At 39.4% G+C, this 23,747-nt stretch overlaps 3 protein-coding genes across 3 annotated transcripts; 2 read left to right on the top strand and 1 right to left on the bottom strand.

Annotated features, from left to right (window-relative positions):
- Nucleotides 1-1,200: 1,200 nt before the first annotated feature.
- On the top strand, nt 1,201-6,970 carry reep5 (receptor accessory protein 5). The gene is made up of 5 exons (XM_044144276.1): nt 1,201-1,409; nt 1,620-1,713; nt 5,959-6,097; nt 6,191-6,359; nt 6,716-6,970. The coding sequence occupies exons 1-5, from the start codon at nt 1,292-1,294 to the stop codon at nt 6,763-6,765; spliced, it is 570 nt and encodes a 189-aa protein (XP_044000211.1). The 5' UTR covers nt 1,201-1,291; the 3' UTR covers nt 6,766-6,970.
- Nucleotides 6,971-10,746: 3,776 nt separating this feature from the next.
- Nucleotides 10,747-12,226, bottom strand: LOC122846971 (EKC/KEOPS complex subunit Lage3). The gene is made up of 3 exons (XM_044144278.1): nt 12,121-12,226; nt 11,220-11,348; nt 10,747-11,147 (listed from the first exon to the last, which is right to left on the bottom strand). The coding sequence occupies exons 1-3, from the start codon at nt 12,159-12,161 to the stop codon at nt 11,033-11,035; spliced, it is 285 nt and encodes a 94-aa protein (XP_044000213.1). The 5' UTR covers nt 12,162-12,226; the 3' UTR covers nt 10,747-11,032.
- Nucleotides 12,227-15,302: 3,076 nt separating this feature from the next.
- Nucleotides 15,303-19,890, top strand: stc1l (stanniocalcin 1, like). Its single transcript, XM_044144515.1, has 5 exons — nt 15,303-15,499; nt 16,325-16,467; nt 16,554-16,661; nt 17,782-17,885; nt 19,259-19,890. Exons 1-5 carry the CDS (start codon nt 15,382-15,384, stop codon nt 19,554-19,556), a joined length of 771 nt encoding a protein of 256 aa, XP_044000450.1. The 5' UTR covers nt 15,303-15,381; the 3' UTR covers nt 19,557-19,890.
- Nucleotides 19,891-23,747: the final 3,857 nt, after the last annotated feature.

Raw genomic sequence — 23,747 nt, 5'->3', positions numbered from 1 at the left:
AGCTCACTGCGCCCCCCAGTGACTATAAAGAGTTCTACAAAAGAGAGATGAAAGAAAATGGGAATCAACAATAAATAAAAAAGAAGAAGAATTTGCTTTTTTTTAAAAAAAAAAAAAATGTTACTTTGCTAATGTAACAACTTTAGAACACTAAGAAGAACCTAATGTCCCGAGTTGCCACTTACTTCAGTGAGTTCACATTCATCTGAGTTGAACAACCTCACAGTGTAAATGTGATCAAACATAATGATTTTAAGGCAGGATCATTGCTGACAAGTTTATTTGAGATTCCAGCACACATCTTTCCTGGAACAGAGTTCAACAATTCAATGTCCTGCAACTTTGAATTGAGGAAGAAAAAGTTCAGAACTGCTGCAGTTCTGAACTTTTTCCGTGGAAAATTTGGGGAGTTTTACATTTTGACCTTAAAAATTCATCTGTAAACCCTGTAGCAGGTAAATTCCTGTATTTTAGGCAACTGGTTGCTGCTGCTCCTAGTAGGCATTGGTTTTACATGTGCTCAATCGAGATTAGTTTTGCCAATCTTCAATTTGACTTATAATCATAAAGTAATTTATTTTCTGTATGTGCATTGTCTTGCCATTTCCATTTTGAGCCACATAAATCAGCCACAAACACAAACCAGGCACAATAGAAGACCGTGTGGCCCTTCCCATTAGCAACACTTGAACTTAAATAACCCCGTCTCCCTTCAGACATACTCAGAACACAAAATGAAATACGCCCCCTTGTGGCGATAAACACAGGAAAAGATAAACGGCTCCTACAAACACAAGAGGTGCTTGTGAGCTGGCTGGACTAAATAATGACTGACACCATAAAGTGTTTTTGGTAAAAAGCTGGTTTGTAGGATGGATGGATGGATGGATGGATGGATGGATGGATGGATGGATGGGTGGATGGATGGATGGATGGATGGATGGATGGATGGATGGATGGATGGATGGATGGATGGATGGATGGATGGGTGATCCAGGATTTGGATGTGAATGCAGCCGACTTTATCGTTCTGTAATAGAATAATTTTGATTGAATCAAATGGATTAGATTACTATTGGATGTGTTTGTCTTCTTTAGTGCATGAAAAATTTATTTCTTGTAAGTGAAAACCTTTATTTTGAAGGGCCAGGCCGGAGGCAAGGTGTGTGATGAAATGCACAGGCTCGTCCCCGTCGCTGCGGCTCTCGCTGTGTCGGGTTACAGGGGTGTGGCTCCACCATCAGCCATCATTTCCTAATTCATCCGCATCGCTGAAGGAGGAAGCGCAGCCATGGCGCAGGGTCTCAAGGAGCGATTTGGCAAGTTCCTTCATGAGAAAAACCTCGTGACAGATGCTCTAGCAAAAGTCGAAGCCAAAACTGGAGTAAACCGGACGTATATCGCTGCCGGTGAGTGATTTTAGGAGATGCAAGCGTGGAGGAAAAAGACAAAACGGAAACGGGACGTCATCGTGGTTTTGTTACATATTTCACTGTCTTCTCGAGTATTTGGTACAATACAGTCGTTACAGGCGCGATGCTTCTGTCCAATAGTGTTAATTTTGTGAAGAAGAGTGTTCGTGGTGTGATGTCTTTTTTTCTCCTCTTCCTCCCCGATAGGAGTCATAGCGGTGGTCGCAGTTTACCTCGTCATTGGTTACGGAGCCTCCCTGCTGTGTAACCTGATCGGCTTTCTTTATCCAGCCTACATATCGTAAGGGTCTGATTTTCTAACTACCGTTCTGGCCAGCAACCCCTCCCAGTATAAACACACCCTGTAAGCCCTGAAGAAATAGTACCACCATACGTCATCATATTTCCAGCGCGTTTCAGGATTTCTGGCTCCTCTCTGAGCCCGTTATTCTGAGCGTGACTCCACAAAAACTTAACAACATATGTACGACGGCTTATTCTGGCCATAGTGGATAGAAAATGACGGAGCAAATTTCCGCCAAAAATTCTCGTAAATTATCTAAATGACCGTATAGATGGATATCTAGAGCATTCCTGATATTAATCTTGTTTTTGTTGTTGTTTTTCAAGCATGTTTTTGACTTTTCAAGCTCAGAGACGTCCTTTTTTCTAGAAAATGTCAGAGATTATTCTCAAAGGTTTTAAGTTTATTGGTGGAAATTTACTTTTTTTTCTACTTAAAATTAGGCCGATTTATAGGCCTGATTTTATCACAAATATAACACTATATCACACTACATCACACTATTTGTCTATTAGGCTGTTATAAGGAGAGCAGAAATGGAGTGAAATTTGTGCAAAAGGTTATATTTCTTAGCATCTCCAATTCTACACCTGACAAAATGTTCAAACTTCAATGTATGCATGTAAGTTTTCTAAAAGCCGCCATACTTTTCAGGAAAGTATGGGGTGTGCAATCTCATGTTGCAAAGTCTCCTAAACATGAAAAGTAGTGATTTCCAAACTTTTTTTTTCGGATTTTTGTGTAAAAGTCACCAAATGTTTGTGGTCCTTATAATGTGAACCTGAATTAAAGGGGAAGTATTATGTAAAATTGACTTTTTTAGATATACATCATGTGATGATATTATTTTCTCATCAAAACCATACCTGGTGTGTTGCCTTGATTCTTTCTTGCATGTCTGAGAAATCCTTTAATCTCCATGACAACTGCATCAGTCTCCAACCTTGAGCAGAAAAATCAAGTTTGTGTCATTTTTGTGTTGTAATCAAAGCTCACACATAATTCCTTTTAGCGCCACAAATGGTCCCCGGGTCACAGTTTGGAGACCCCTGTTTAAAAATATTCCTAAGAAAGTATCTTTTATTTTGAAATAATGTAAGAACAACAACAACAAAAAGTCTGATAAAAAGCATTGTACCCAATTATAGTCTTGAAAACACACGAGGAACAAAAAAAATCTAAACAAGTTTCCTTTTAGTAGATATTGCAAAAATTAACTTAAGTCTTTTGTTTTGAAAGGCTGTGTAGATTTTGTGGCTTCAAACAAATTTTGATTTGCTTAACTGAAGGAATAAACAAGATTGTGAAGGTCAAATCTTTTTGTATAGAACATTTCAAAGTGCTGTGCACCATAACAAAATCATACAGACATCAATTATGAAACAAGCAATTACAATTTTGTCAAATGCCATCACCAAAGTCATCAAGCAAATGCACATCAAATATGAGGTGCAGCTGGAAGATTGATTTGTTAGTCAGACCTATGAAGACGCTGTTGCAGTAACCAACTAAACTAAAGATAAACACACGGATGAGTTTCTCTTGATCTTGCTGAGAGTCCTTTATCCTGGAAATGTTCTTCAGGTTATAGAAGGCCGACTTTGTAACTGTCTTTAAGTGACTCCCAAAGTTAAAGTCACTGACCCCTGTACTAGATTGACCTCAACTCTGTTATGAACAGAACTACTATCAAAAGGCTGCAGTTGAGGTGCAACTGACTGAGAGGTGTTATTATTATTGATATTAAAAGTTGTTCCCAATTTTTATCTGAGCTTTTTTGTGTAATAATTGCTTCATCTAGTCCAAAAGATTCCAAAAATTCTTAGACGCATATATTTATGCTCATGAAATCCATTAAATGTAATCTCAGTTCTGTGCTGTGGAAATATTACAAAGATTTATCTTTAGCTTGTGAAGCCAAACACATTTCAAGTGAATCTTTACCTGAAATATCAGGTGAAAATGGATGTGTCAGGACTTGTTTCTGAGACATTCAGGTTCAACGTAGCAATGTCTTTTTGAGGAAGGGCACAGGCCCTACCAGTCATACGAGTTCCTCAGTTCATGGTAAACTAGAACCAAATCACGCCAAATCACGCCAAATCACGAAGTGACTAAAATCATCCTATTTTTGTCACTTCAGTTCAGTTCAGTTCAGCTTTTATTCATATAAAAGGAGAAATTGGTTTGCATCAAGCATAAGAAATACAAAAGACAGAAAAAAAAACATCCACAAAAGACACCAAATTCATTCTGTTAGTACAACTACACACATTAGGAGAATGAACTCATGCCCCTGTGCATAAAAGTACATTGAGCTCTCAAGATAACATGAATATAAAATGCGTATTTCAGAAACCTAATAAGTGGTCTGGGTATTGGCGTCTAAACCAGGGAGATTAAGCTCAGTAATGGCTGCAGGAATGAAAAAAACCCGACCGAGCCGGGTTCTGGTCTTAGGCGTCTTAAAGCGGCGGCCAGATGGAACAAGGTCAATCTCTCTGTAGAGTGTTTGTTCAGGATGTTTGAGAATCAGTTTGGTCCAGGTCTGACATGCTTGGAGTTTATATGTCAGAGTTGGACTTGCTTCACTCCAACTACGTTGCTTGCCACATTAGTGAGCCTCATCAACCTCTTTTTGCTTTATAAGGTAAGAAAAGGAAACCACTCCACAAAATTCCCTGGGAAAATAAAAAGGCCTTACTGGTGTTGTCAACTTTCCGTTATGCAAACATGTAAACTGAGAGACCAGGCAAGGAGAGCATTCATTCAGTATAGTGACATGCGAAAGTAGCCATGGAGGAGATGCAAAGATCCACAGCTATTTCTTAATCCGGTCGTTATGAAAGAGTGTCGATAGCAGTGTACTGCTCTTTGAGGTTTACAACGAGCCATGCAGGAAACACTGCAAGCATGCGGAAGGAGTCCACTGTGTGGCCCAGTTGAAGTATAGACCACAATCCAAATGACAGTTTGGAAAATGATCATCACAGATATTCTCTATCCAATCTGATGAAGCTTGAGCCATTTCACAAAGAAGAATTGGGGTAAATGTCCAAAACTGATAAAGAAATGTTCTGAAAGCTGTGTAGCTGTAATTCCCACAAGAATTTTCCCCATTAAGAGTTGACTCAGCTGATGTTTTGTATAAATTTACGCCACATTTTCCAAATTTGTATTAATTAAAAGAAAACTACTGATCACTTTCTAGCTGCTTTTATGCACAATTATGCACCATTTTCTCTTGGTCTATCACATAAAATCCTAAGAAAATATGTTAAAGTTTGAGGTTGCACACTGAAAAATGTATAAAAGTTAAGTAGATCTGAATTCTTTTTCAAGTCACTGCACCTATTGCATTTATATTCATATTTGTATATGCACATATAACAATTGTATATACTGGTCTAAACAAACCTTGTTCAGGTTTCTTTTAAGTGATGCATAACATGATGCTCTTGGGTAAAGAATTAGTAAGAAAACAGGGTAATATGATTTAATATTTAATGGAGGTTAACTGACCACAAATATCACTGTGGTGGAGAGAAACAACTAGAAGAATGTAGTCACAAGTTGTTGATCAGGCAACATGCTGTAGCTAATGAACATTTCAAATGGAGCTCTAACAAATATAATACCAGGAATACTTGATTATTCAACACAGTTTTGACAAATGACTATCAGTCAGTAGAATATACACCAAAGGCTCTTTCAGATCATAGTTCTACAGTAAACATAAAACAATGATATGAGCCGGTCCATCAGACCACAGAGCCTGTGTTCTTTCACAGGGCGATGTCGAGATTCCAGAACCAAAAAGGCGTGGCTTTACCAGAGCTGGGGTGGGAAATGTTAGGTGCTAATTTCACCAAGGATTTTAAAAGGATTTTGTAAAAAAAAAAAAAAAAAAAACAAAAAAAAAACATTTAAAATAATTTCTTCTGTTCTACCTTGTTCCATTGTTTCTTTTAAAATGTTGCGAATGAAAAGAAACATTTTAATAATAATCAAAATGCACCTTGAAAAAAGAATGCGGCTGTCTTCTTTGGACACCACTGGTCTTTATTATTATACATAGTTGAAACTGTTTTAATAATGCAGGTTTTCAAATCCATTCAGTGTTTGAAATTGTAATTTTATGCAAATCTGTTTATTGATCTAAAATACAATAGAAATAAGGAGAATCAAACAGATGAGAGAACATTTTGATCTCAGGAATTGCTTGTTGACGTCTCTTGGCAGGATCAAGGCGATTGAAAGTGCGACGAAGGATGATGACACAAAGTGGCTGACCTACTGGGTGGTCTACGGACTCTTCAGTGTGGCAGAGTTCTTTGCTGATATCTTCCTCTCCTGGTTCCCTTTCTACTATATTGGAAAGGTCATTGAATGCCTCCCATTCTTTTGTCTTTTTAGTTACCATCAATATGTCCCGTCTACTGGTTGATAAGGTAACCTCTGTCTCTGTTCGCAGTCTGCCTTCCTGGTGTGGTGCATGGCTCCCACTCCTTCTAACGGCTCAATCCTGATCTACCAACGGGTTATTCGACCGCTCTTCCTCAAGAATGAGGCCAAGATTGACGACGCAGTGAAAAACATCAAAGACAAGGCATCAGAGGCAGCAGACAAATTCAAAGAAGAGGGTAAGTATGGAATACTGTTGCTGCTTATTAAACCCTAGATAACTCAATGAGCTTTTTATTTGTTTCTTGTTATTTTTTTAAAATCATTCCTCAAGTATTAATTGCAGTATAAAAACACCATCTTCTCTATCACATAATCAAACACTTGGATCCTATACTCTAGCTGTCTGGCCATAGTAAGATATGATAAACATAGGGTTTCATCTACCTGGATGCTAATGTCACTGAGTGTTTGGTTGCTTTATGGTGATGGGAACCAGCAGTACTTTCACTTCATTTTCTAAAATATCAATATCAATATGAACTCCCCTGATGAGAACTGGGTTGCTTAGATCATATTTCCAATTCCTCCACAGCTAAGAAAGCCACAGCAAACATCATCTTCGAGGAGAAGAAAAACTTCTAAGACTGATGCCTTCGCACACCGCCGGCTCCGGACCTGACCGTGGTACAGAAGCTAAATGTTTTTAGGTCATCACAACTGTTAGCTTGAGCTACATGCTGGATGTGTTTCATTTAAATCATATTAAAGTTGTTTCTCATATCTATTATGCTGTATAAATATTCATCGGCGTGTGCTTCATGACCCCAATTAAAAGAGATACATTGAAGTTGTTTTGTCATTCTTCAACTTTTTGGCTGATTTGTTGTGTAAAGCAGCAACAGATGAACAATAAGCAGGCAGGCGTGTGTCTGCAGTGATTACTGGGAGAGATTCAGGTACCACACTGGACAGACCACCAGTCTGTCACAGAGCAACACACACCTAATGAGCAATTTTAGACAGGTCATGCTTTTGATTATGGGAGGAAGTAAAAATACCTATAGATATCACATGTATGTACTAGGAGAACACAGGCTGCAGGGGGACAGTGCTAACATCTGCTCCACTCTGAATCCTCATCACTGTCTACTTGAGACATTGTAGGATTTTACAGGGCATGCTATAGCAAGCTATAGGCAGGCTGGCGTTGCTGAAAAGTGATAATGTTGCCAAATTAAATACAACAAAAATTCTGGCATGATTTAGGTAGATGTTGTAGTTTTCTTCCGGGTGATCAACACTTACTCTTCTCAAAAATGAGGAAGTTTACTGATGAGTCACGCAGTGTTTAGCAGTGGTGAATGGAAGCAGCTGAAAGTTCCACTTTCCGACCTACAACCACCACATGTCTACACCACAGGACTGGAGCTGTCCAAGCTCTGAGGCTGAGATGCTTTAAAGAGACGGTGTTATGCAGAAGCAGCTCTTTTTTTAGCTTTACATCATGTTATAATGCCATTCCTTCATCACAAACACAGCTAGAGTGTTACCTTAATTCTTTCATGCAAGTTTGAAAAAAAAAAAACAAAAGAACGCATATTTGCTCATATTTTATTGCAAAGTGGTGACAGTCTAACTCCTCTACACCTACAGACTGTGATGAAATGACAGATGTTGTTCTCTGAATTTACGATAAACATTATTAATCATTATTAATCTCACCCTGCATTGTTGTTTTATCCTACTGTTGCTTTTATAATTGATCAAGAAGATTGGGATTTTTTTTTATAACAAACCAAAGTTCACAAAAAAAAACCTCTTAATGTTAAAATGAAAATTGATTTCTACAAAATAATTCCAAATAATAATGAAACACAGAATAAGTGCTTGCGTAAATAACACCCCCTTGTGACTGACCTCATTCAACAGAGGTCTGTCCAGTTGGTGCTAGTTGAAGTTGGACTGTTGCTTTTACCAACATGAGATCTCAAGTGTTTTACTTCAGGATAGCATGTTGATATTGTTAGCAGTTAAGAATGAAGACATTCTAGTATAAACGTGATTTGGTCTCCTATAGGAAGAAACCTCCTCTTCACTACTTCTATCTGGGTTGTGTACCATCTCACCGAGCTAATGGACTCTCACTGCCGTGAACAAAACCATGTGATCGCTCTCCCTCATAGAGGAGCAGCATTTGTTTTTCCCCCTGAGGGAAGTGATCCTGTCTCATGACCCAGAATGATGGGATAAGAAAAGCATGCAGCATTAAGCCACCATATCAAAGGCAGACTGGTGGAGCAGCATGCAGGCGTGGAGCTGGACAAAACCTCTGTTTACTGTTGGTTTCTGTTTGGAAAGTTTATTTCTCAGAAGAAAACGGCAAAATGTAATGAATAAATCAAATTATTCAAAACAACAAACCTCAAAACCTAACTAACACCTAGCTAAACATCCATAGCAATCTCCAACTAAAAGGTCATTTCATTATAATAGTCATTATTATTATTATTATTATTATTATTATTATTATTATTATTATTATTATTATTATTATTATTATTATTATTATTATTATTATTATTATTATTATTTACAATAAAAGCCAACACAAAAACATTAGAAAAAACAGAGAGACAATTCTAAATAGCAATGTTGTACATCAGCCAAAATCTTTAACTTAAAATGATTTGGGAGTCAAAGTGAAATAACTTCTTAAGAATCTGGAAAAAAAAAAGAAAAAAAAAAAAAAAAAAAAAAGAAAAAAAAATTAGAATAATAATTACTGTATTTTAGTTTTGAGAAATCTAAACGTAATAGGTCTATTCTCCAACAACAGAGAAGATTTATTATTTTTATTAAACAAATACAATAGTTAAACTATTGTATATGACAACGGTCATATATAGGCTACAAGATAATTTGCATGCAGCTCACAAATTCTGCAAAAAGACAAACAAAAAAAACCCCAAAACAAAATAAAACAAACAAACAAAAAAAGAACAAAAGTCGTTTTAAAAGACAAAAACTATATGTCATTACCTAAAGATAATCGTAAAGTTTTTGGTGCTAATTTTGCACTAATTAAACGTAAAAAGGCTCCAGTTTCATCACCTTGGTGTGCCGGCTGGCCCTGGTACTTTAAGAAACAGGTGAGTTTGAGTCTGGATTTAAAGAAGAGGGAATCAACGTTACAGAAAATAAAAATGGAGATTGAACCAGCTGAAAGTTCTGCTTCCCATAGTGCTGAGGCGTGAGGAAGATACAGTGACATGATGGAGTGGGTGGAGGTGGTGATGTAGAGTTTGATACTGTAGATTTTTTGCCGAAGTGGAGAACTTCGGTTTATCATCTTTAATTTGAGGAAATCTGATGTGAATCAGGATTTTACTTAAGACAGGCAGATGGTGAGAGATGGGGGTGGGAGAGTATAGCTAGGTTTACTAGAGAGGCAGAGCTGGGTTTCAACTGCAAGACAGTGGAAAATGATGTTAAAGTGAGGGAACATATTGTCGAGGGGGATGTAAGATGTAAGTGATGAAGAGGAGGAGCCCCAGGACAGAGACCTGGGGAACACCAGAGGTGATGGGAAAGTTGAGATCTGAACGACTTGAATGAGAGATACAACTGGACCCAGGTTAGGTGGTGCTAATGGAGATCAATAGAGAATAATCTATTGAGGAAGATGGAGTGAGAAATATGTCCAAAGGCTGCACTTAGAGGGAGGAAGATGAGAATAGAGTAAACCGGAACCAGCTGCCAGGGGGTCAGTTATTATGACGAGAACGGAAACCAGACTGGAACCTTTCATACAGAGTATTGTAGCCGCAACTTTTTGTTCACAGCGCCATCTGCTGGCCTTCCACCTAATCACAAGACAAAAAGATACTTTTCATTCTCTCTTCTCTCTCAGATAAAAGAATTTTTTTTTATAGTTTTTGCTTTTCACAGTAAAAATGTAAAGATTCTACAAAGAATAAAAAGAAACTGACAAACAGATAAAAATGGATGTTGAATCAGTTTTTTAATTGACTTTAAGCCACTTGGATCAAACATACACCATGACTCAGCACAGAATTTCCAATTTATGATCTGAAGAAGAAAAAGTCCAGTATTATAACTCACCTCTGAGACAAATCCCCAGAGGGTTTTACTGCACCAGCAGATTTGGGTGTGACATTTCCCAGCTCATTAACCTGAGGTCTGCTGACCTTCCTTCATTATTCATAGAATAAAAGGGATCTGTTGTAGCTTCCAATGACTAAATGATAGGTTGGTTCAGATCTAACGTTTGAACATTACATTGGTTCTAAAACGGGTACAGAGGGTGGAATAAGAAATAAAACCCTGATTGAACTTTCTCCATCTTTAGCTGCATGTTTTTCATGTGATGCTTTGTTCCTCTCTGTTTAACCAGGAGTTATTGAGAGATGTAACTGAATGAGAATCGAAGTATTAGTTTAATATTACAGTTATTACACCTCTATTGCAGTTTTATCTGCAGGGAAGTCATTTTTTTTTTATCAGAGTGTACTCTTTTGGACAAAGCCCTATCTCCCCTCAGAGAGCTGCCATTACAACAACATTCTATGAGGCATTTTTAGATTTTATTTAGAATCCACAAAATAGAAAAAGATTTATTTTATTTTTTTTACAAAGTTGACAACATACAAGAACACAGGAAGTCTGACCTTTACAAGAAAATAATTCAAGTGAAAAACTCATATACTCCTCAGGTTCCTGCAGTGCCTTCTTGTTAAAAGACAGATGAAGATAAATACTCTTCATGAATGGTTGAAACTGAAAAACCAGAAGTCAGATACAGTTTGTTTTCCTCATATCTAAAAATCCCAACAGCGCCATCTTGTGTTTTTGTTCTATCTATTCATCCCAGAGTCATGTGTGCTGTGTATCAAAGGTCGACAGGAGGGCCGAACAGTTCCATGGTCTCCACGACGAGCGACAGGTGGTCCAGGAAGGAGTTGACGGACACTCTGAGGATCCGAGCTTCGTCTGCGCTCCACCTCCTGAAACACAGCCACAGACGGTCAGAGAGGAGGCGGGCGGCTGACACAGACACAAACACTCCAATCGCTCACACAGACAGCGTGCTGCCAGACACGCTCAGCTGCTTGCTGATGCCACCTCTCCTCGGCTCCCGGTCCGGGGACAGGGACCTCAGGGCCACGGTGGCCTCACGAGACGATGGGAAGGGGACGTCCAGGAAGCTGCAGGGCGGTCAAGGAAGACTGGCCGAGTGAACGCAGTAGGTCTGCGTTGCTACTTGATAAAATTTAGAGCAAGTACTAAATGCTGTTTTTGCTCCCAGTCCTTGCTTCTTCCTTCCTCTCAACTTTCCATGAACACGCTTGGATACCACTCTGTAACCAACCACCTTCTTTAGCAAGTACCATTTGGAGGTTTTTGGGTCATGTGATTAAGATGTGTCCAATATTTTACTTTCTTAGAAATATTTTCTAAGAGAATATTTTTGTTATTCATTTCATATGAGTAACAACATTTTCAAGTGAATAACAAAATTTATTTTTGTTATTCATTTCCCTTTCTGAAATGGATAACAAAAATATTATTTTTTAGATGCACCTCATCCCAGGTGTGTGTACCTCGTGCCAACTAAAATGTTGTGAACGAACCAATCAGAAACCTACAAAGCAAAGACCGTGTCATGTCGGATTCCCCAGACAGTAAACACTGTATGTATAATATATACTTTCCACTCTATTATTGGGACATTTCGAAAATATAAATAACTTCGACAGTCCTAACCGACCGAAACCAGGCATAGTTTAATGTCAGGCAGTGAGAGAAAGTTCATCCACTCCTAAAAATGTCCAAAGAACCACCCACACCAGAACAGAACTCTTCATTAATAGAACCAGAACCAAACCGAGCTGCAAGCAAGCAGACCGGAAATCTAAATCCTGACATTTCAGTTGAAGCGCACCGCCACTATAGTCCGCATGTGAAATAAAAGGATACAACTCCAGCTTGCCAGTTTCTTGGTTTGTTTCTGTCGCCATTGCTATTGTGTTGAAGGGACTGAACTAGAAGAAGAAGAAGCGTTTTCTACGTGAATGGGGGTGTGCTCCTGCCCCCAGTGGCGAGGCGCAGTAGCACAACAGCAAATGCGGGAAGAAAACCAATTTACAGCCGAAATATTTAAGCAGAAAACGTATAAATTTATCCTTTGTGGGATAAAATATGAAATTAATAAAAAGCAGTTGTATCTGAAGCAAATATTTCGGTCGATCCTTCATCCAGTCAGGGTACAAATAGCACAATAATGCATGGCAAACTGTGACGTGCACCTATAAACACAGCCATGGTATTAAATTGATGTACATCATAAAGTTTTTAAATTACTGGTGTGCACAAAACCACATATTGTGATTTGTATATAAAATAAAATTTCACATTTTCAGTCTAATATTAGCGTTTGTTCTACTAATTATACAAGAATATTTTATCTAAGTGTTTGTGTAGCTGTGGATATTGGCCTGATCCTCACCAGCGCTCCATAAGTTAAAGTGTTCTCTGATGGCTTTTTGATGATGAGCCATGATTTTTAATGACATCACATGAACATACTTACTCCCGTGTGATTTTAATTTTATTTTTTAAGTTTTATTTTATTTAATGGAAACACACGAAATTGAGTTATTCCGAAATTATAGAATATAGACAAAGATTTGCGGACATTTGTGATGGAGACGCAGGTGTTGTCATGCAAGTTGAACACTGACAACTTTACACACAGTGTCACATTTGTGACACTTATGAAAAAAATCAAAAAACATATTTACAAAAATATGAAAAATGCATGTCACGCGTGCAAGATACTTTATGTAGTTAATCATAAATCATCATTCAACAAGGAAGGATTAGTTTTTAAATTGGGATAGCTTTTATCCCTTAATAACTAAATTTATACTTTGAAAACTTGATTTTGTATTTACTCAGATCATCTGTGATGTTAAATCAAAGGTAACAAAATGTGAAAACAACAGAACTTTTCCCAGCACTGAAAACTGGATCTATCTTGACTAAAATCAGAGCCAGTTTGCGGAAACGTAGCAGGCTCTGAACACTCGGGTGTTTTTCCGTGGACCTGGCTGAGGAGATGGGAGCAGAGGGGGTGGATGTGGGTGATGCTTATCAGCGCCCGGTGACCTCCGGGCTTCCTAAGGCTCACAACTTCCTGTGGTCAAAGCAGGCTGCATGTGGAAACATCAACTCCTCCGCCAAGTCTCACACTTCACTGATATCTGACCCTCAGATAAGACACACACTATTTTCCACATCTCACACACAAAAACAACAGTCCCGCGTCAGTTCCTGAAGCAGATTATAGAGGAAGTCAGGGGGTCAAATAAGACCTGAGGGGTCTTGATTCTCTCTTCCAATAATAATAATAATAATTATAATAAAAAACTTTAATAGTCTGAAAAACAGCAATTAAATACAAATCAGACAGGATTCATAAAGGTGAAAAAGTTCATAAAGATAAAGAACAGCTCGTATACCATCATTAGATGAAGATATGCCTCAGGATGTTAAATTCCAGCTCACATTGCAGAAACCTTTGGACTCTTTCAATACATAAAATCATTCAACTGATGAGGAAAATGTTTGTCTGTTTGTCCAAATGTCTCTTGGATTTACATGTTTCTAAGTCAAGCCTGTGCAGATGAGGCTGGTGTCATGTTAAAGGATTCATGATTGTGTAAACTGAAAACAAACTGGGGAAGCCTATTCTATTACAGCATCTACGCAGGAAAAAACATGGACTAAAAACAGCCCCCCAAAATATTCACAATTACTAAAATAAAAAAAGCAAAATAAATGCCATATCAAACTTAAATTTGTATTTACTTATCAGACAGATACCAAAACATGCAGTATCATACACCTCTAGTTTGGTTTTGGATATTTATCTTTGTTAAAATCATCAGGAATAGTTCATATATAGCAAACTCAAAGAAACTCAGTAAGCAAACCGTTGCAGTTTTGCGAAATAAGCCAATTTTGACACGACCAAAGGAAAACTTCACCTCATCCCAAAACTTTCTTAGCAGAAAACTGGAGATTTCTTTTTAAATCGGCGTGTTTTCTTTAAGAAATTTTGTTTTTGCTTAGTGGGCCAAATAAAAACCTTCTCTTTGATTGGACAGCATTTGACAGTTATTGAGCGCAATAGACCTTTATTATCCCTATAAAAGCTGCAATGATGGAGTTTTCTATGAGTTCTGGCTCCCATAGTGCTGCTCTCAGAGTTTGGTACTAGTTACTGTTACTGAGTAACCTTAAAATTAAAATGAAATAAACAAATACATAATACTTTTAGACATAATTTTTACTATGCTGTACATTTTACTTTTACTTACATATATGTATTACTGCTGATCTTATGTGATGAAAATTTCTGGATACTTTGTCTACTGAGTTACCAAAAATTCACACAAGTATACAGTTTTTGTTAAAGTTTCATAAGTTTCCTATAGAAAGAATTTTTTTTAAGAAAACTTATTTTGCCTGATTTTGTTTTTTAATTATGTCATCTATATGATTTATTTTCATTTTGGTCATCAAAACACCTAAATTTTCACATAACTATTCATCTGATGATGTTTTAAAATATTAAATGATTGATGTTCTTCAGTAGCCTTTTTACCAAAGCCTTGATCAAATAAGAGTATGTGGAAGTAGTGCAATTCTCATTGGGTAAAATTTCTGGCTCTTCCATCCACCTCCGCCTGCTTCCATCCCTCATGAACGTCACGTCTTCTAGTGACGCGCCTCACAGGAAACGCGGAGAACATGACAGTAATCAGATTCACCAACTGAAGTGTAAAAAACCTGTTTTTTGTAAATAAGCTCCATGACTCAGGTGTGATTTAACAGTTTTAATTACTTCCCTATAGTGATTTTTTTTCCATGTCAAGAACATGTTTAAGTATTTTATGAAGCGCAAAGACCGAAGAAAGTTTACCGTAACTCGTGCTGTGTGGTGGAAATATCCTATTAACCGCGGGGGTTAATTACACACATGAATGAACCACGAGCTGACCGCCGCGTGGGAACGGCGCGCTGTGATTGGTTCCCTCAGAACGGGCTCTGTATAAATACCCGCTGTGGAGTTAGAGGAGTCACGAAGACCGAGCATCTGGAACCAGCTGTGAACCACACACCACCTCCTCATCCTCATCTTCATCTTCATCTTCATCAGCTTAGAAGAAGAAGATGCTGCGCCGCTCCGCTCCGCTCCTCCTCCTCTGCTCCCTCTGCCTCGCCTCCGGCTTCCAGATGCCGCCGGAGGAGGCCGCTCCCCGCCGGGCCCGCTTCTCCTCCAACAGCCCGAGTGAGTGTCTGCTCTACCCGCTGCCTCTGGCTGTTCTTCCCCTTCTCCTGTAGTTCACTCATAGTTTGACATTTGTGTTGAAGTTTATATGTCAGCCTGGAGAATTCAACCTTTTACTTGTAAATAATTTTAAGAGCATTGTTTTCTAATTAGGAGGATGTGTCAGGTGTGGGTCTAATAAGATGAAGCTCTGCAGTCAAATAAAATATATCATAATATATCTTATCTTATGATATTATAATAAATCTATATTCTACATTATCTCTCTATAATGCAGTGGAAATAATTTCAAGGTCTTATAAGATATGATATAAATAAAGACAATAGTTGTAACAACCATAATGAGAGCTTTCAGAGTTACTTGCATCTTTTGTTTATCCATTACCTTTTGAAGTGCTTCAGTGGTACTGAAAAGATAGAACTTTGAGTGTTCTGCTCAGTATTAACTTCCACACTGAAATACATTGGATGATTTTTGCAATGTATCTTTATACAATTAAACAGAAAAACACTTTTATATTGTTTAATATTTTGAAAAAATATGAAAAAATTGGTGTTTTGAAAATGTAATTCAAAGAACAACATTGCATTTCAGTCATACGTAATGTTTTATAAGACATGTAGCAGCAGTTGAAACATAAAGCCTGAAGTTCATCTTTGCCTGGAAATGGGAAACATTTGTCCACCTTTACTTGATTAGTCTACTTATTTACAATATCCACAGTCGCTGTGGGGCTACAAAGCAACCCTGACATATAAAGTGGAGTGTGTTTGTCATGTAAAACGTTTCCCTGTAAAACGTCTCCTCTGAACGTGCCGCTGCAGCCGATGTGGCCAGATGTTTGAACGGCGCCATGGCTGTGGGCTGCGGATTCTTCTCCTGTCTTGAAAACTCCACCTGCGACACAGACGGGATGCACGAGATCTGCGAGCTGTTCCTCCACGCTGCGGCCACCTTCAACACAGAAGTGAGTCCTTCCACCCGGCCCCTGCCTGGGTTGCACCCCAGTTCACCCGGCCGGGCCTCAGTCTGACTCCTGTTGCCGTTCTTCAGGGTAAAACTTTCGTGAAGAAGAGTCTGCAGTGCATTTCCCAGGGCATCTCTAACAAAGTTTTCCAGGCCATCCGCCGCTGTAACATCTTCCAGACGATGATCGCTGAGGTTCGTAGGCCCAGAAATGTTCATGTAGATGTGAGATTGTCCTCTGAAGCATGACTCTTGTTTTTAACATTATAGGTAAATCACTGGCAGTCATACAAAATCTTATGTTTTTTTCATTATGTTCCTCTATTTTCATTAACTTTGCTGTGTTGGATGTAAGCTGCAGGCTGCTGGCTTTGCCACATTTGCAAGATACGTTGCCTCTTTGCTCAGCATGTTAGATTTAAACTGTCACTTTTAAATTTGGATGCTGCATCTCAAACTGGTTTATAGTGGATATATTGTGTCTTTAAATCTCTCCGTTTTACACGTAAATCCTTCATTTATGGTCTACATAAAATAAAACTGCACTGTTGCTGTTTTTAAATGTGATTGAGACATTTGATGCACCGACTCCCCTCCACGCCACAGAGCGTTCCACTCTACCACATTCGGCCATTTTTGTAGTTTGATAGCAGCGGTATGATTATCTACCAGCAGAGAAACTTTTTATTCCAAAGTTTATCAAACACGTCAACAGAAGACTTATCCATCCAACATTACATGTTGGAGCCAGAGTCTGACAAAGCAGGAGGATGAAGACAGCCAACCTGCAGACCCAGGCATTCAGATGAAAGCATCACAGTGGAGTTATTACTGTATTTACATCCATATCAACTACCTGCAATATGGAGTAACTACAGTTTCCATGCATCTCAGATAATAATAATAATTTTAATGCTATGAAGTAAACAAAGCCTCGACATAATTAAGGAGCTGGTTATGGGAATGTCAAGACAGTCACTGAATCCATTTAGGTTGAATCCCACAAGACAAAAATGGCAAAAACCAAACCAAATAATTATAATCAGAACATACAGTCTTTATAACGTTAAGGACGCAGCTAACGGCTAGCACACAGCGCTAACAGAAGCAGAAGCCTCAATGCTACTATCGGTCTGTGCTAGTTAAAGTTTGAGTGATATTGTCGTCAATTATGCAAACTCATGAATGGTATTGAAAGTCCTGAAACTATGTTGGTGTTGCGACTTCAGTCATGGAATCAGACCCATTTTTATACTACTGCAGTGTTTTTTTTTGTTTTTTTTTTTTTAATCACTCTGTTCCCACCTTGTCAAAGGTTCAAGAGGAGTGTTACACCAGTCTGGACATCTGCACTGTGGCTCGGACAAACCCCGATGCCATTGGAGAGGTGGTGCAGGTTCCCACTCACTTCCCCAACAGGTGAGCTCAGTCATCCGTCAGTAAGACATAATGAAGCCACAACTGTAACAATACTAATCAAAACTCGGTTATCTGATATTTGATAAGTCAAACGGGTTCCACATGTAAATAGGCTTTTATCTTCTGTTGTTGCATGACTGTCAGTTTTATTTACGTTAGGTAGCATTAAGAGTTACAGGAGTTTACATAAGAGAGCTCTCTGACTGTTCAAATGTGTGCCTGGCAACAGAAAACGACCAACTACAAAACTAAACCACAGCAACACAAACCTGAGGAGCTCCATTTTGGTTTTAGCCAGTTGGTGTCACTGTTCACACAGTTTGTGTGAGCATCATACAAGATCCATATGAACAACAGACTGCAAACGACAGAACAGCCCAGAGAAATATGGCAGGGGGGAATTAAACTGTGAAAAATGTAATGCAATGAACATGTTTTCTACTTGACATATTGACAAAATACTTTCTGCTGTGTTTTATGCTTATGTTTTTGCTAGTTAAGCTCATTAGCAAAAACATTTAAATGTTGTCTTTAAATGTTGCTTTAAAGACAACATTTAAAGCTGCAGAATAAGGCTTTTGTATAAAAAAATATATATATATATATTATTACTGTATTTGTTGAAACAAGTATGGTGTGAGGCAGTTAATCTGTGAAAACATTGAGCTTCTCCCAGTGCTAACTAGAAACAACCAATCAGAGCTGGGAGCTAGGAGGCGGGTCTTAGCGCTGCCAACAACTATCTTGTATGGCGCTACTCATCCCTCTCCCCCTTGCACTCTTCTATCCTCCAGCTAGCAGAGAATGTTGTGAATGCTTAGGCTAGCTAGCATTACCAATGCTGACGGCAGATAAACGGTTAACCTTTAGGTTGTTTCTCCACCATTACCACATTGAACAGCGAGTACACAAGGATGATTGACAGCACTAAGCCTCTCCTCAGGTCTAAATCCAGTTGAATATTCTGGTGAGTCCTGAAAGCTGATGTCTACTGATGCTTCCCTGCTCTACCTGACTGAGCTTCAGCTGTTTTGTAAGGAACTTTGGGCAGAATTGTTGATCTTCAGATGAGCAGACACCAAAACATTTACTGCTGTGATTGTAGCAAACGGCGCCTCTGCAAAGTATTGACACAATATTCCTATTTTTAGTTTATTCAAAGATTTTTGAAAACCATGCATCGTTTTAGTTCCACTACACAATTTTGCTCTACTTTATGTCGGTGTGACTAATGAAACTCCTGATAAAGTGTTTTAATGCAACACTTTATCTGTCAGCTTGCAAATGCTGACAGTTTGTCAGTTGATTGGGCATAAAGACTTTTTCCACACCACCTTGTGACCCTGAGTCTGCATTGTCTGCTGAAACCCCAGGTACTACAGCACGCTGCTGCAGACGCTGCAGGCCTGCGACGAGCAAACAGTGTCAGCGGTGAGGACCGGGGTCATGACCCGCCTGGGGCCCGACATGGAGAGCTTCCTGCAGCTCGTCCAGAACAAGCCCTGCACCCCCAGCTCCGACTCCACAGCATTCAGCAACCCGGCCAGCTGGAGGAACGTGCCCGTGTTCAACATCCAGCCCGGCTTCAGGGGTCGCGACCCCACCCACCTGTTTGCCAAGAGATCAGCGGACACCCAGGGGAATGAGGGACGGGCCCAAGCTGACGAGTAGATGGCAAAGATCAGAAACAAAAAGATTGTTGTGTTGTAATTTGGGGGATGTTTTTGATTCTCTTAGGTCATCCACCAGGTAACTGATGTGATCTTGTTACATCATAACACTCTTATTACAATTGATATTTATTGTCCTAAATTAATTTATTAGGCTGCCATGGTGGTATGTTAGCCAGAGCATAAGAAGCAGGGTGAGGCATTCATGCTGGTCATGGAGCTATTCACTGTCTTGTTTTACTGCTCTACAAATCACTTTATAAGATGTTTGTCAAAATGTGGGATTCAAGCTGGTTTGTTGGAAAATTAGAAATAAATGCGCTGATATAAACTAATAAATTTGACTGGATTATTTCCATCCATCCATCCATTTTCTCTTCACCCTTGTCCCTAATGGGGTCAGGAGGGTTGCTGGTGTCTATCTCCAGCTAACGTTCTGGGCGAGAGGCGGATTCACCCTGGACAGGTCGCCAGTCTGTCGCAGGGCAACACAGAGACACACAGGACACACAACCATTCACACACACTCACACCGAGGGAGAATTTAGAGCAGGGGTCTCAAACTCCAGTCCTCGAGGGCCGCAGTCCTGCAGTTTTTAGATGTGCCTCTGCTGCATCACACCTGAATAGAATAATTAGGTTATTAAGTCTCTGGAGAACTGGTCTACACAAGGTGGAGGTAATTAAGCCATTTCATTCCAGTGTTTTGTACCTGTGGCACATCTAAAAACTGTAGGACTGCGGCCCTCGAGGACTGGAGTTTGAGACCCCTGATTTAGAGAGACCAATTAACCTGACAGTCATGTTTTTGGACTGGGAGGAAGCCGGAGAACCCGGAGAGAACCCACCATGCACAGGGAGAACATGCTAACTCCATGTAGAAAGACCCCGGGCTGGGAATCGAACCCAGGACCTTCTTGCTGCAAGGCAACAGCTCTACCAACTGCTCCACTGTGCAGACCTGAATTATTTCCACTGAATGTTTTTCATAACGTCCACACTGGCAACAAAAGAAATATATGTCAATAAGAAGTTTATTATGTTTCTATGTCAGCCATGTTTGGGATAAAACAGGTTGATAAGAGCACAGCTTCCACAAAATGACCTGCATTTTTTAATTATGCAAAATTCATATTTAGAAACATGTTGCAACTTAGTTTTACCAGAAAATATGCCAAAATATTTCTGAATCCAGCCAGCTTTATGCTCTAACAACATTTTCAGCTATTGTTTAAACATTTTTCATTTACTATCAAAGAAGCTAAGGCGAGGCGAACATCTGCCACCAGATGACGTACAAACGTGTCAATCATTTCACGTCTTATGAGGTACAAAATGAGGTATAAACAGACGTGCTGAGTTTGCCGATCTCAGGATTCTCTGTGTTGAAAAAAATCACAGTTTTTTTTTTTCAATTTTAGCGATTATGACTAACAATTATGACCCAAAATTCAATGTTTCAGAAAGTAAGAATGTTGCAGAAAAATAAATGAAGATGAACATTTCCAACATTCCTCAAAAACGAATTTCATCGAATCCATAAAGAAATGCAGCTGCCCTGACAGTGACGTGTGTAAAGAAGAAATATGTGACACCTCCGTCTGGGCTCACAACTGAAGGTGCAAACTGGCCCCACGCCGGCGCTCACTCAGCCATCGGTCGCCGTAGGCAACAACTGACCCATGATGGCTTCTCACCACCATGTTATGGCCCATTACCCCCCACTCTTCCCTGGGGGGGCGTCCATCTTTCCTTCCATCCCTTGGGCCAGGGCTTGCTGACAGGAAGGTGGGCAGCCGCGTTTCCAGGAATCCCATCAGTGTAACAGCAGGCTGCTCTGTGTGTTCACTGAAGCAATGGGAGCCACAGCATCACTAATGAAGCAAAGTTCAGGCTGCGGGGACGCTGAGCTGTTCCAGTTAAAGTGTAACTCAGCTCAATAGCATCATGGAGCCAACTAAAGCTTCCTGATTTCACTGGAATCAAAGCCTGGAGGAGACATCTCCCATTTTACTCTGACTTCCTCAGGGCAGCAGGCAGGCACAGCAACCTTAAACCTGCAGAATGCAATTTTCATAAAAATGTGTTGTTTTTTTTCACATACTGTATCTGTCAAAACTGTCACCACGTCCTCATCGTTTAATAAGAGATGAATAATCTGTCAATAGATCAATGTCCTCCACCTCCTCCCTGAGCTGCTACTGTCATCTTTAGACCAAAAGCCACCAATCAGAGCCAGGACGAGGGTCTTAGTGTTGTCGATCAATCTCATGTACTTGCTACTAAATGTGCTAATGCTGGAGAAACAACTTACTGTTACAGAAAAACCGTCAGTCTCCAAGATAACTAGCCTGACCTCTGGGAGAGGCCAGAGGAGCTTTATTGTTAGCTTTAGTCCTTGTCTTTTTTCAGAGACCACTTACACTCTGCCATAAATGGAAACTTCATTGCAGTGAAACGTATCTGCCCACTACTGATTTTTGTTTAGTTTTGGGGTTTTTCTTGTCACTGACTGTATTTCCATTCACCATAAAATTGCACAAAGTCTAGACCTGAATTCAGTGCCAGTGAAAAACCAAACAACAAAACCTACTCAACCTGCAATGTGATGAAATGTGAAAAAGTTCAACACATTTTCAGGGGACAAAACTATAAAACACTGTGATATTTAACCAAAATGAAATATTTATCTTGAAGAGTTAAAACTAACTAGAAGTTCCCATGAATAAATAAGTAAGATCTTCCCAGTTAATGCTAAGACACCCTCCCCCATTGCTGTATTAGTATTAAAACACATGAACATTGCACAAACTTCAGTTGTTAATTTCACTATTTTTACTATTTTACTTCAGACATTTTTTTTTTTTACTCTGAATTCCTTCCCTGTCTCAGTTTTATAGTTTGCTGAGGTTCCTGCCACAGCACTTCCTCTGGTAGTAACTCAGCCTTTCATGGCAGTCTGAGAGCTCTGAGGGATGAAATGGATGCCAGGACTGCAGCAAACAGGAAGAAGAGCTCAGCATGAGGCTGCAGCTTAATACACACAGCAAGTGGACTGTCAGGCCGGGGGCTGCGGAGGAAATAAAATGTCACAGACTGGAGCACATGATGGACGATCTCCCACGTTCCTCTTTATGGGAGAAAAGAAAGTGTGGAGCTACAAAAAGGCAACTTAACAATCTTCAGGGAGAAGAAGCAGAGCAGTTAGATGAAAAACGGACTGTGTGACAGATGATGACAAGTCCTAAGTGGAACTCTGCTTCTTGCAATCCACCTTCTTGGGGCCGACACACACATTGAGAGAGTTCCTGCTGAAGGTAAGAAGCCCTCAAAGTTTATTCCTCAGAATCAAACCCACACTCCAAATAGCAGCTTGTACAACAATCATCAGTGTTTCCACCACAAAACGTGTCGTCTATATTCTCACAAAAACACACACACATACAAGCACCCACACACGCTTGTTTACACAAGTCACTAAAAATCATGGCAGCGACGTATGTAAACAGTTACTTGAAATATCTTCATAATTCAGCCATGGTGCTAGCACTGGAGCAACAAGCCCCGGCTCCTTGGGAACTGCTACGTTTGCGGCACTTTGGGGAAATTGTAGTCTGCGATTTTACAGAAGAATTATGGATTCAACAAGTTAGAGTGACATAACTTTTTATGAACTGTGAGATGCTGCGAGAGCTCTGGTGGAACCAGCTGCATGTTATCTGAATAATTACATAAATCAACAATCACTTTCCTGCCATTCCTCTTTGTAGTTTTCTCCAGTAGTAACATCCAGCTGTTGATCATGTGACTCCTGTAATGCAAATAAAAATTTTCCCGTTGCAGTTTTGCTAAGTACATCTACTTTAATACAGCTAAAAAACCCATCTCTTCCTACCACAAAATCTATTATAAAAAATGTGAGAGTTCTTTTTAAATTGGTGTGTTTTCATTAAGCAAACTGATTTTCGTGATGCCAATTTGCACAATTCTGTTTGTTTTCTGTTTGCAAGGAGACACCATAATCATGGAAACTGACAAGATAATACACTTGGTCCAAGAAGAGGACAAAACTTGGCTAAACCTTATTGATAAAAGGAAATTTAAACCAAAACTTACAAAAATATTCAGATGATATTCAGTCCTTATGAAAGATGGACAAGAGGCAGAGTTCTGGTGGAGCGCTTTGTGTCAT

The sequence above is a fragment of the Gambusia affinis genome, linkage group LG17, assembly GCF_019740435.1.
Source record: "Gambusia affinis linkage group LG17, SWU_Gaff_1.0, whole genome shotgun sequence".
Lineage (NCBI taxonomy): Eukaryota > Metazoa > Chordata > Actinopteri > Cyprinodontiformes > Poeciliidae > Gambusia > Gambusia affinis.
The sequence above is the reverse complement of the archived record's forward strand: the minus strand, read 5'-3'. Positions and strand labels throughout refer to the sequence as shown.